Raw genomic sequence first — 12,647 nt, 5'->3', positions numbered from 1 at the left:
CTTCTCTGGTGAGAGGAATTTTCTTATATTCAATCAACTCAATCCTATAAGTAACAGAATTAGCCTTTTTGATGGAGAGTCTGTTTATAGACCATTCCATGTTTAGGACTTTAGGCCAGACAGCTTTCTGATTAATGAAATTGTCTTTAAGATGTTGAGGGAGTATGATGTAAGAAAACACATGTCCTGCTCTCTCATGATTGAAGCACAACTTAGCTGCGTTAGAGAAAATCGGTTTGAAGTTATGGTTTTATGAAGGCTTAGGTAGGCGACTTCACTCCGGACTGAAAAGTTGGTCTGCTATTTCATGATAGTTAACTTAAAGAAACTCTTCTCAAATCAGAGTACCATTCTTAAGCACAAAAATATCCTGTATGGACTGTAGAAATGCTTTATTTATCAAAGTTTTCCTAAACGTGTGGTGTGTACTGCTCTGTGCTTGTTAATTACCCTACACAAACTTACCGAGCCGTTCAAATTTTTTACAGGTAAAGAAGTACTATCAAATATCATTGGACGTCGTAGGCTGCGCAGACTGGTAAAACAGGACAGGCAGCGAACTGTGGCGGAACAAACTTCAGACTTTTTAAAGCTGGGGAAAGTACAAGTGTCTGAACACACAATGCACCGAACACTCCCAACGATGGGCCTCCGCAACCGACGACCCATCCATGTGCGAATGTTCACAAAACGACATCGGCAACTACGACTGAAATGAATACGTGATCATCGCCACTGGACCTTGACGCAGTGGCAGAGCGCTGCATTGTCTGATGGATCCCGATACCTTCTTCATAATGACGATGGGAGGGTACCAATCCGTCGTGTTGCAAGGGAATAACTCCTTGACACCTGTACTGCGGGACGGAGATAAGCTGGCGGCGGATTAATTAAGCTCTGGGGAACATTCACGTGAGCATCCATGTGTCTAGTGGAACTTGAGCAAGGCACCATGACGCCGAGGGGTGTCGCACACTGCTTGCAGACTACGTACAGCCCTTCATGACGACCATGTTTCCCAACGGTAGTGGAATTTTTTGACAAGATAATGCACCATGTCACAAGGCCAGGAGTAATGGAGTGATTCGAGGAACATAGGGGCGAGTTCCAAATGATGTGCTGGTCCTCCAACTCGCCAGATCTGAACCAAATCGAACGCATCTGGGATGTGATTGAACGTGACGTTAGAGCGCATCATCCAATCCCCGGAAATTACGGTAATTAGGTGACCTGTGTGTGCACATCTGGTTCAATTCTCTCCAGCGACCTACCAAGGATCATTGCGTGCATGCCAAGACGAGTCGCCTTTGTTATCCGTGCCAAAGGTCGACATACTGACAATTAGGTAGACAGTCATAATGTTCTGGCTGATGTGTGCGTATATTTTAACTCGTATATTTTGTCTCGACTCGAATTTCGAGACGTCTCGACTCGAATTCGAGTCGAGTCGAGACAGAACATGTCGAGTCGAGACTCGAGTCGAGACAGAAACATATTTTCGAGTCGAGACAGGCTTAAATCTCGACTCGACTCGACTCGTGCGCATCCCTATTATGCACGCATAGATAGAGCATAAGTAAAGCAAATTATAGTCCGGAATTCTTTTCCCAGTACCAAGTTTTATTACAAAATCCTCTCTTCTATAAACACTATGTTAGAAAAATCACTATAATGTAAAATTCTTTAATGTTTGGTTAAAGTATGGTATCTCAAGGCCCGAGCAGCCTAGTGAAACGCAAGGAAACGTGATGTGAATATATATGCAACTAACGAGTAAGGTTAGGGGGCGAACTCCACCATTAGTCTTTAGGCGACTAATACCATAATAAAGTAACAACTTAAATTTAGGAAGAAAGAGATAATTAGGGGTGTAGCCAGCAGGTTTATGTAGGAGGGAACCGTCGTTTTTCAGGGGGGGAGGCAGCTACAAAGCCAAAAGAAACTATGTTGCAGCTAGTGTTTTTGAGGCCTGAAAAAAAGAAAAAAATTGGTTTCCTTCCGAGAAACTAAAAAAAAACTGTTTTCTGTCTTCTTCTTCTTCTTCCTATTATTATTATTATTATTATTATTATTATTATTATTATTATTATTATTATTATTATTATTCGCTTTTTTCATAAATTATATTCCAGATACTTTTTATTATGTTTAACCAATAATTACTGTCCCGGACCAAACATACTTCTGTGCATAACTATTTTGTTTTAAGCCCTTCTACACAGGCCCTCAATCTACATAAAGCTGATTTTCTTTGAAATTTCGCTTTTTTTTTTTAAGATTTCTTGACAAATATATTTATTTATTATTGGTGACTAAAAGAAAAAAAACATAATTATTTTATTAACATCTATGTTTCATTTCCTATTCTAGGAGCCGTCCACATATTACGTAACGCTATTTTTGACAAATTTTTACCCCCCCTCCCTCCTGCTTGTCACATTTCGTAACGCCAAGGCTGAACTTCTCCCCTTTGTTACATAACACTTTTTAATTTTTGTTTTTTCACCAATTTTGATATTTTAGGGGTTATTACAATCAAAAAAACTATTTTTAATGGTAGAACTTTATATTACAAAATGCTTACATTATTGTGAATATATTTGTAGCGTTTTTTGCCAACAAATCAAAGTATTAGAAAATGGTAGGCTTGTAATAATCTTTTATCCACATAAAGTTGTTTAATTAACCAATCCTAATTCTTCAATACTACTGTCGTTTCCCCAAGGAGATCGTACCCATCATTTTAGGTCACTGGTGATTGGCAAGGAGAAAGTACTGCGGAAGATGCAGTTAAAACAGGATTTAAACAAATAATCCTTCTATTTCATAATTTCGCACTCTGATGAAAAGTATTAAATGCCGGCAAGAAAAATACTAATATATAACCTCCCTTTTAGGCTCCCCTCCAACCACAAGCCCGGAGCACGTGCCTCGCTTGCTCCCCCATGAGCTGCGTAAGTAACACAATGGTTACATAATGCTTTGACTTATAAATACTATAAAGAAAGGAAAAATTGTATTTTTTGTTTTACTTTCCGAAAGAAGCAACTACGTGATTAAAAATAAAGTGGGAAAGGCAACACATTTGTATGAAAATGAAGTGAAACACACACCGGTCTATGCTTTCAAGCAGCAGACGTATTGTTTGGCCCCCCAAAATGTTACTTTTGGAATCATGCACTTAGGTTCATAGCGGAAGCGACAGAATGACTTGACTCATCGATTGTAGCTTTCGTCCATCGAACAACATTTCCAGAAACCTACTGTGCCCCCCTGTGCCGTGCTATGGAAAATCAGCACCCGGGGCGAGAGTATACGACGGCGGCCTCGTACATATGAGTTAGGGCGACAGATGATCCGCGAAGCGCCACCGTGGTTGGCGCGGAGCGTAAGAAAATTTTCAAAAATAAATCCTGATTTTCCTTGATTTTGAGCACCTTTTATTACTTCTTTCCTTCCATTTTATATATTGCACATATATTTTCCTAACATGAGTAACATTATATAACCACTTCCTAAAGCAGAAAGAGGATTTAAGTACACACTAGTAATATTCCAAGTAATTTTTCCTTTCTCTCTTTTTCTTTCATTCTCTTTTTTTTTTCATTTTTCTCCCCAATTTTGCGCCTCCTTTCTTCGGCGCCTGGAGCTATCGCCTCCCGCTATGCAAGGCCCTGATGATACCATTCCCAAAACACACTTTTGTTCAGTTCTCCCTACTCGAAAAACCCTGTAAATATAAAGTCTTACTGCAAAACAGAACTGAAATAAGCTATTCTTGTCCTTTGATCACCTTTTGTTTCAAAGCGAAAGGTTTATTCACACACAAAGCATACACGGTTACACATACAAAGTATATTCACTCTGGTATCAAAATCTACTTCCCTTTGACATTTTACTATTAGAAAAAAACTCTTAAATTTGTCAAATTTACATACTATACATAGTAAAACGTTTATACTAATAAACCTGCCATGTTTTCTTCATGGGAATACGGTACAACTTAGATCCCCTTGCCCCCAAACTTTCCAACACAATCCAATCAACTGTATCTCTGGTTATGAATAACAGTATAATAGGCCGCGGTGGCTCAGTGATATAGCGTTCACTTCTGGTGCATGGGGTCCTTGGTTCGATCCCAGCTCACTTCCAGTGAGCTTTGTAGTGGAAAAACACTGTGTGCGTGGGTTTCTCGGTGTTCTCCCGTTTCCTCCCACTTTCTTCATTCCACCATTTCATTCATTTCTCATCATCACCATCTCCTTTAGCCTAGCCGACATTTATTTTTTTAACAATATAATAGGCGGAAGTTCCCTAAACTGCAGCTACTTTTCTCTCGTCGTTCCCTGCACTTAACTTTACGAACTGAAGATGTTTACAATCCAACTACAAAAGAATTGCCTTAAAAACTTAAGATAATGTCTTATAAAAATCCTTTACAGAAAAACAATTTGCAAACGGTTTAAATCAGTGATACAGTCTACATTCAATATTCTTCGCGCGTTTAGCAATATTTATTTACATGGTAGTATTTGCCAAAATTACGTTTGTCAGTTTAATCTGATAAAAAGTTGATTTTTCTTTTTGTGTCGTGTATAATTGTCAGGACGAGATTTACATATTTCTAAGTTCTGGACCAAGTATCTCTAAAAAATATTATAATTCTTGTTACTTTATTTAATGTCTATCTGAAGGAAAAGTCTCTCATCTTTCCTGTGCTTGTACATGTATACTCAAAGCATCTTATCTTTTTTTTTCTTTCTTTTTATGTTGGAGAGTGTCCGAGTTTCTACCAGGTACAATGGTAAAAGCAGTGTTGCAAAGTTCGCTCGCTATCAAGTCGGACAGGGTATTGTGATAACTTGCTCAAAACTGTTACATGCTACACTTTATTGTTCATTCTCATTAACCCAGCCACTTCCTTACTTTTCGAATAAGCTTATATTGATAGCAGAAATGGGATGGAATTAAAATATGGGACATTTACTTGTCCCGACTAAATTTATTGGGACGCGGGATTCTCGGACCCAAAATCGAGACTGTCCCGCTTTTTACGGGACGTATGGCAGGCTTACTACTAACCACTGTCACTGCCTTGTTCTTGTTTTATTAATATCAATTCTGCCAGTCACTACCTTTTGCCTTATATACGCTCTTGTATTAAATGCTTTTGCGTCCAATGCTCTACTTGCCACCGAAACGCCTCTTCTGTCTGTCTTTGCATGCCAACTCTATTCTGCTTTTGTCAGTGGTACAATTCCCTATTTTTCATTAAAGATTCTTCAAAATGTTTACGAATATTAAATAAGCAAAAGTGAAGTGTAATCACTTGCAACAAGTAAAGAAACTTTAAACGAATATATCAATTTATTTCAAGATTGCAAACTACACAAAACTTATGCCAACTCTATAGGAGAACTGATAATAATTTGGAGCAACTGGGTACCTAAGAAAATGTTAAACCGAATAACTCAATTGAACAAAAGGGCATTCTTCAAATTGCCAACTAGGTATTTTAATTTGCCAACTTCTCAAGAAATTGGTAACTTTCGGGGAAGGAAGCTCCCCCTTTTACCCCCCTTAATGACGCCCCTGGTCGTGCTAAACCGTTATGCTCCCTTGTCAGCAGTTTCACTCGTGTAACTCTACCTCGTATACCCATGTCTTGTAACTCGCGGCGGACTGTGATTTCCTACACAGACTGTGGAAGGTTCTGGTTGAGTTCTCCATCATTTACACTGCAGTCGCATGATGATTCTAAGTGACAATCCATTTTAATGCTCGCCAGGATATGTCATTGAGAGTTTTTTCGACCACTATTACTCTTCGCCGATGTTGTTTGATCGTGAGTTTTGTTGGTGATCGCCTTGGGCACTGTGTTTCGCGGCACACTTGTCACTTTCGCCATGGTCGCACCTCGTAACGGAGCGCTAACAGTTTGGCTTCTTTAGAAACCGCAAGATAACCCATTTTCTACTATCACAGCCTGCTCAGTTTACTGTACACTGACTTTCTACTGCTCCGTAGTACGTTGTTTGCTCTAACACACCACTACTAAGAGTTCGGAACTGCAATCGCTGCCTGATCATTGCCAACCCAGAAATTTGATGTGTTTCCAACTCCATGCGTTTCCGTTAAATTTATAAGTTTGTATATTTACAATATTAATGTTGAGAGATTTACAATAATCCTTCAAAACTTAGTGTGACAAAATTGTGCTCACTGACCTTATGTTACAATGGTGTCATTTTTAAAATTTTATTTTTTATTATTTGTATTCAGTGTTAAAAACTAACTCATGTTTTTAATTTTCTTAGATCAAAGCGTGAACTGTGAGTTAGAGCAGGTAGGAGTTACCAAAAGGGTTCGAGTGTGGATAGGGAGTAACTCGGACAATTGGATCTCACAGTACAACGACATCTACAGCTACTGTTCTACGAATAATGTCAACAAAGATGTCACATTAAAGTTGGTATGTTCAATTTCATTGTTTTGCTTTTAAATAGACTCTGTTTATTCCATTACGTTCTTGCAGTACAAATTGGTCAACACTAAATTTTATAGGGCATCAACCACGCCAGGAAGCCTTCACTATGAAACGACTCAATTATTTCGAATAATTATTCATATGGGTCTTACTTTGTGTTGTTCTCATGAGAAGCTAAGAGCTCTATAAATTGAATTTCTTAATCTAAGAGTTTAGAAACTGAATTTTTGAGTGGCGTGAAGTTGGCCCAACCACATCGTAGAAATACAAACAATTTTATGTCAAGATTTAGTGCTTAATTAGTGCTAATAAGTGTTCAAGACCGCAGAATTAGTGCTCAATTGGTTTTCGAGATATATTGATTATTAAGATGGTTGGGCCAACTTCACGCTTCCTAAAAGTTGTTTCAAAATTCAAATTAAACGGTATAGGTAATTAGTGCTTAATTGTTGCTCTTCATCCCACATGGTCCCAGAATTAGTGCTCAATAAATAAGTGTATACGGGGCATATGTATTTTTGGGGTAAATGTGAGTTGGCCAAACCATTTCGAAAGAAATCAAAAATTTTCATGTCACGAATTAGTGCTTGATTAGTGCTTTCAATCCTGCATGGTCCCAGAATTAGTGCTCAATTTATTCTCGAGATATATTGATTATTAAGATGGTTGGGCCAACTTCACTCTTTCTAAAGATTGTTTCAAAATTCACGGAATAGGTAGTTGGCTTAATTAGTGCTTTTCATCCCACATGGTCCAGAATTAGTGCTCAATAAATAAAGGCATACGGATGATATTTAGAATTGGGTTATAATTGAAGTTTCTTAATTAAGCTGTACTTATTCCTATAGAAAATATTCCTAAACATATAGAAAGTATTTTTGTAACCTAAAGATTGTTTCATACATTTCATTTGTAATATCTCTTTTCTTATAAAAAACATGTACCCATAGATGATGTACTGCGACCTTTCTCAGTCCTCGCAGTGCAGTTGACCCTTTCCCTCGCGAGGAAATTTATTCATTGCCCTCACTGTGTTTGGGGTACAGAAACTTGTCTTCGTCCTTGCGTATTCTCTTCCTCGCAGTGGCCCTCACACTTGTTCACCCTCACCCTCGCGAAGGAAGTTGTCTGGGGCCCTTCCTCGCCCATGTCCTTGTGTTGGGAATTTGTCCTCTCCCTCGTCCAATCTCGCCCTCCCTCTCGAAGCTTGTCCTCGCCCTCGTGTACCCCCGCACTCGCGTCATTGTGGGCAAAGAAATTTGAGAATGAGGATGGTCTCAAGAGGGTTACCCTTGCGAGAATGAACACCTCTGCATGAAGTTACTAATTTTTTTATATAAGAATTTGGGTACCAACACTTAAAAATTACTTATTGTCTTTAGGATTTTATATTAACACCGACTCAATGCTAGATATAGAGCCTCGTGTATTTGACCCGAAAACTTTGAACCCCTCCCAACATTTTTTTTTTTTGTGTGCGCCTGGATTTAGGGCTATGCGTTTGACGCCTGTAAGAAAACGTGTCACTTCCAATAGAAGTGCCTACAATAAGAATCGGATAGTTCAACTTAATACGTGAGGATATTTAATAACAATGAGCAACAGCCTTTGGCGCGGGATGCTCGGGATCGATTCCCGGCGGGAACTTATGTGGTTTGGATTCAACGTTAAGTTACATGTCCACGTCTCATATAGTCTTGCTGCTGAAAGTGACGCTAAACTCAAATCAAACTAGAAACAATTATCAACATCGGCACCTTTGCTATCTTAGTCAGCGTTTTTCAGATCAAGAATGTACTATTGAATCAAAAGCAGTTTAACGACATTTTATCTTCATTTAATTTTTTCTCCCCCTCCCCTGCAAAAACAATTACGTCTGCCAACAGTTCACTTACAATTGCATTAGAAATAGTATTTTATTCTGATTACAGTTGCATTCTGTTATGCATTTGCAGCATAAGAATCATCACCATTTGACATCTAAACGCTAATTAGTTTTTAAGTATGAGGCATTTGGAAAGGAAAAGGACTCCATGACTTACATTAAGTAAAACAATATTGTTACTACATGCCTTCCATTGCTCCAACAATTGGATTTGGTTTTGCTACGTTTCTTTATTTGAAACGCTTGAAACGCTAACAGTATTGAAAAATGAATGCAACATTATCAGAAGTTTGCTTAATTTTCAGCTTACAATAAACAGGATGAAAGGAAAATTACTATAATATGATGTCTGACAGTGGAAGAAAATGAAAATAAACATAGACACTAGAGACTAGTAGAAAAAAATAGATTTTTATAACATAATAGAATATATGAACGATCATAACTTATACAGTAAGTGTAATATTAGCAGTGCAATAACACTAGAAAAAAACTCCTTAATATTGGTTATATTTTATGTTACCAGACATACTTCAGAATGCAAATGTTTCAATTCTTATAATACAATAAATTTTCATAAAACGAAGTAGATCATTTCCATTATTCTACATAAAAAGTATACCCAAATTAATGTTATAATTCAGTATCTAATAACGAAAATTAATTATAAAAGTAATAAAAAAGATTATTTTTTTTAAAATAATACAGTGTTCTCTTCTTTCTTGCCTCGACCATAGATTGGTGGGCAACATGGAAATTTTAAAACTTTCCTCTCCCCTACGAGAGCTGTTTTAATACTTTGGTAAGGTCGTAACTGCATCTAGATTCCTTGGTCTTCCTCGTTTTCCTTTTTCTTTTCGCACTATCCACAGGATGATCCAATCGGATTGCCGAATAAGATGGCCAAGCATATTGTTTCTTCATTTTCCTATTATCTTCACGATCTGTCGTCCTTCATTAAGTTCCTTTAGTACGTCTTCACACACACAATAATACAGTACCACAAATAAAATAGTCTTAATCATATTTGCATTTTGTTTGTTTACAGATGATTAGACAAAAATTTACATAAAACATTTTACCCCAGAATTAACCCTCCGTTATAAAGGTAGGTTCGCGCAACGCCACTGAAAGGTGGGGTGTATTGCACCCCATCACCTCAAATAGCTTTGGCTATATTTTTAGCACATTTTTAATGAGTTGGGATATGATTTTACTATTATATGATTTTACTATTATATTATTGATTGTTTTTGCTTTTTTGCTTTCTAACCCGTGGAGTCATCTAGTAGTTACAACTATAAGTCATACATCCCATCTTTACGACGGAGAGTTAGGAAAATGTTAAATTATCATATTTCATTCACCAAAGTCACCAATTGAAAACATGTAACTTTAGAAAGACAAGCAATACACTGCAAGGGCGCACTTACGGAGGGTCTATCGGGTCCGGACCTCCCCCAAACTTCGTAACTTAATATATCTATATATATAAAAGAGAACGCACAAATCCTTTGTTCCCTCATCACGCTAATACGGCTGAACCAATTTCTTTTATTTTTGGGGGGTTATTAGGATTTGGACCCTAGATGGTTTTTATCATATCACTTTAATTTTTAATTACCAGTGACTTGAGATAATTGACCATTCAAGTGTCCATAACGTACAAATCCTTTGTTAGTTCATCATAGGTAAAAATAAACGTATTTATATGCAACCCGCATGACCGTGTCACTCGGCGGGTTAACATAAATGACAGGCGATATAATGTTAACATTTACTGCAATCTACTATGGTAAAAATTATCTAAGTAACAAAGTTTATTGCGTTCCGGGGTGACCGCAGCGAAGCGGGGTGAACGCTGCTAGTACAATATGAAGGAAAGGTAACGGAACTTTTTCTTTACAGATAACCACTAACTCCATCTATTGAAGCAACTTATCTGCTCAACAAAACTGCAATCATGAGAACCGATTAACAGTGTCAAGTTATAGCAAGAAAAGTGAGTGTATCTGGTGTCACCTTGTTACAAAAACACGATGGAGCAAAAAGCCAATATTGAATTTTGTTTCAAGCTACGTAAATCATTTAGACAAATATCGGAAATGATGAAACAAGTGTATGGCGATCAGTGTTTATCTCGTATACGTGTGTTCGCGATTTCGAGACGGTCTTGAGTCCTTGAAAGACGACCCAAAACCAGGCAGACCGGAAAACAAAAATCTGGTGGAACAAGTGCGGAAAATGATCGTATACGATGCGAATTTGACTGTGAGATGGATGGCGGAGGAATTAAATATGACAAAAGACATGGTTCACGAAATTTTACCAAAGGCTTTAAAGAAACAAAAAGTCTGTGCTTGATTTGTTCCGCACACCTTAATTGCTCGCGTTGAACATTGCAAGGACCTGATTAAAACAGCCGGATGGAACAGAACATTCCTGAAATCGATTGTAACTGCTGACGAGACTTCCTGCTTCAAGTACGACTCGCAAATAAAACTCTAAAGTGCTACTTGGAAGTCCCCAAGTTGTCCGAATGTGAAAAAAAAAAAAATTGCGTTTTCAAAAGTCACGTGAGAAGACAATGTTGATTTATTTTTTGGACGCATGTCTAGTTAGACCAACCACCAACACTAAAACGACCGGAACATATCTCAGAATTATGGGCTAATTAGTTGCTCTAATCCCATTTTTTGGGCTCCTACTGTTTAGCGAGAAATCGAATTCAAAATGGGCGAGTCTAGCTTGATATCAAGCTAGAACCCCCCATATGGTTACAATGGCCCGATCGAAAAAATTCAAATGCCAGAATTATGGGCTATTTATGGGCTAATTAGTTGCTCTAATCCCAATTTTTGGGCTCCTACTGTTTAACGCGAAATCGGATTCAAAATGGGCGAGTCTAGCTTGATATCAAGTTAGAACCCCCATATGGTTATAATGGTCCGATCGAAAATATTCAAACAGTAGAACTATGGGCTATTTATGGGCTAATTAGTTGCTCTACTCCCAATTTTTGGGCTCCCACTGTTTAGCGGGAAATCGAATTCAAAATGGGCGAGTCTAGCTTGATATCAAGCTAGAACCACCCATGCGGTAACGATGCTCCGATCCAACAAAACTCAAACGCCGGAATTATGGGCTATTTATGGGCTAATTATTGCTCTAATTCCGAGTTTGGTGGTGTTACCGTTTAGCAGGAATTCTTCATTAAGTTGTGGGATTCGGCTTAACTTCTAGCTACAAACCTAGTGCTATAACACTTCGATCAAATAATTAAAATGCCGGAATTATGGGTTATTTGTGTGCTGGTCAGTTACTCTATTGTCGAGTTTGGTTCATCTATCGTTCGCATGAAATCTCATGCAAGATTTGTATTGATTTCTAGATAACATGGGATGATAATTTCAAAGTTGCAGTGTGGAAACGTCGATGTCTATTAACTGAAAATTGATTTATTTGCATTCTCAGCGAATGCAAATATATATCTCTACTAGTAAATCCATGAATTGTCTTTTCACGTTTTTATGTTCATTATATTCATTATGAATAAAGTGGGAGGAAATGGGAGAGCCCCGATAAAATCTAAACACATGTTGTTTGTCAACCACAAAGATTCCTTGGCGCGATCTGGGATCGAACCAGGGATCACACGCACAATCGGTAAACGCTCTACCTCTGTGCCACTGTGCCCCCAGCAACGGCGAAGAGGCATTTCTCTTGCACAAAAAATTTATTTAAAAAATCATGATATTTCACTATATAAATTCTATATATACACTACTTACTTCCAAACATAATGAAGATAAACACGTGAAAAAAGAATTCATGGATTTACTAGTAGAGATATAGAGAGCCTGGTGCTTGAGCCTGGAGCCTGGTGAAAAATTAGGATTAGAGCAACTAATTAGCCCATAAATAGCCCATAATTCTGGCGTTTGAATTTTTTCGATCGGACCTTGTAACCATATGGGGGATTCAAGCTTGATATCAAGCTAGACTCGCCCATTTTGAATCCGATTTCCCACTAAACAGTAGGAGCCCAAAAATTGGGATTAGAACAACTAATTAGCCCATAATTCTGGCGTTTGAATTTTTTCGTTCGGACCATTGTAACCATGTGGGGGGTTCTAGCTTGATATGAAGCTAGACTCGCCCATTTTGAATCCGATTTCCCGCTAAATAATAGGAGCTCAAAATTGGGATTAGAACAACTAATTAGCCCATAAACAACCCATAATTCTCCCGTTTGAATTTCTTCGATCGGACCAT

The 12,647-nt window shown here is 37.9% G+C and overlaps 1 protein-coding gene across 3 annotated transcripts in view; it reads left to right on the top strand.

Annotated features, from left to right (window-relative positions):
* Window positions 1-12,647, top strand: part of LOC145690799 (uncharacterized) — a 169,902-nt gene that overhangs the window by 90,204 nt on the left and 67,051 nt on the right. For all 3 annotated transcript variants that reach the window (XM_081766089.1, XM_081766088.1, XM_081766090.1), the window contains one exon: window positions 6,318-6,472. In XM_081766089.1, the coding sequence (XP_081622215.1) occupies window positions 6,318-6,472 (155 nt within the window). The remainder of the gene's footprint in view (window positions 1-6,317; window positions 6,473-12,647) is intronic.

Source organism: Thermobia domestica, chromosome 7 (genome assembly GCF_964235325.1).
Source record: "Thermobia domestica chromosome 7, izTheDome1.hap1.1, whole genome shotgun sequence".
In the NCBI taxonomy this organism is placed as follows: domain Eukaryota; kingdom Metazoa; phylum Arthropoda; class Insecta; order Zygentoma; family Lepismatidae; genus Thermobia; species Thermobia domestica.
The sequence above is the reverse complement of the archived record's forward strand: the minus strand, read 5'-3'. Positions and strand labels throughout refer to the sequence as shown.